The sequence below is a fragment of the Austrofundulus limnaeus genome, unplaced genomic scaffold (genome assembly GCF_001266775.1).
Source record: "Austrofundulus limnaeus strain Quisiro unplaced genomic scaffold, Austrofundulus_limnaeus-1.0 Scaffold83, whole genome shotgun sequence".
NCBI classification, from domain to species: domain Eukaryota; kingdom Metazoa; phylum Chordata; class Actinopteri; order Cyprinodontiformes; family Rivulidae; genus Austrofundulus; species Austrofundulus limnaeus.
Genome location: NW_013952485.1, coordinates 1264500 through 1265876, shown reverse-complemented (window position 1 = coordinate 1265876; position 1377 = coordinate 1264500). Strand labels below are relative to the sequence as shown.

Sequence of the window (1377 nt, the reverse complement as noted above, 5' to 3'; positions counted from 1 at the left end):
ATATAATGCTTTGTATTATAAGCACATTTTCTATTAAAATTCAACAAATTTTTATATTTTTCTTATTCAAAATCCCTGAACTTCCTCATTTCCTGTTCAAAGACACAGGAAGAGACAGACTAGGAGGCAAAATCAAGCTCCGCCTCCAGACTGCACAATCCTTTCAACCACGCTCTGTCTCCACTTGGATTACACAATCACTCCTGCAGGTTATGCAGTGAGAGCAGAATATGTCTCTTTATGTCACCAGTAAAATGTTTCAGATTTTTGTTCAACATACACCTGACATTCCACAGTTTATGTTTATTATATAAAAATGTATTCGTGTAGCGTGTTCTGTGAGCTGAAATGGCTGAGAAAAGACTTGAGTGGAGGCTGGAGGTTTTTATATTGAGGGGAACGGTAGGGAAAGTTCATGAGCTCAGAGAACGCATGAGTTGCAGAAGAGATTACTCTGAGCTGCAGAAGAAGGAACAAAAAGTCACAGTTAGCAAGCCAAACGCAGCGCTTTTGGTACCAGTTTTGTGAACTTTCAGTTTATAAAGTTAAAAAAAAGTAAAGTGCAGCAGAGATCCATTTATTTTCTCTCTTGTCAAACCTGACTTTTAGAATGGAGGATTGTATATTTTAAAGCTCAAACTATTTTCTAAACTGGACTTGGATTAGCAGCAGGTAAATAAGACCCACACAGCTGAGATTAAAGCTCTTCTGAAACAGAAATAGTGGCTGTGTGAATGTCCTGAAACTTTTTCACCCTGCCATTTTTCAACTCGTGACAAAATCTGGACTCAGATGGGATATTGTGAGCTGTGCRAGGACTTCATTTATRAGTGAAGGTAGGACATAATGATAATGAAATGTGGATCAAATGAGCTGCAGTTTGTCTAAAGAACACTGATATGAGATATAAAACATAACTCATTGACTCATTAAGTTGTTCTGTAGGGTTCATATATTTGTAAATCTGATTCTGATGAACCATCCATGAACCTCGCTACACGTCACTGTTCAGTAGTCATAAACACTCAACTTAGCTCGACGTGTACAGCTGAGCGTTCTGTCTGCTTGTTTTCAGTGACTCACCTCTCAGCCAGCGTCTGCTGTTCGTTGATCCCCACGTTGAAGAGGACAGGCTGCACCCGCAGCAGCATCCCGTTCTGGATCTCTCTCGGCAGCGTGTCAAACATGGCGCCAGGCATCGGGACTCTGACGTTGAAGCCGTTCCTGTTCCCCGTGATCACCGGCAGCAGGTCTGGGCTGAAACCCGAGGTTGCCTGGGTAACCTTAAAGGTGACATTTCTGAGGTCCATCACGCCGACGCTCATATCCTCCAACATGGCCAACTCCTCCCCTTTTAAGGAAAAACAATGTTTACAC

The 1377-nt window shown here is 42.0% G+C and overlaps 1 protein-coding gene across 1 annotated transcript in view; it reads right to left on the bottom strand.

The window, feature by feature from the left end:
• Window positions 1-1377, bottom strand: part of inpp4aa (inositol polyphosphate-4-phosphatase type I Aa) — a gene marked incomplete at its 5' end in the record, with an annotated part of 19379 nt that overhangs the window by 3233 nt on the left and 14769 nt on the right. The window contains 1 exon segment of the mRNA XM_014011668.1: window positions 1084-1351. Coding sequence (XP_013867122.1) covers window positions 1084-1351 — 268 coding nt within the window.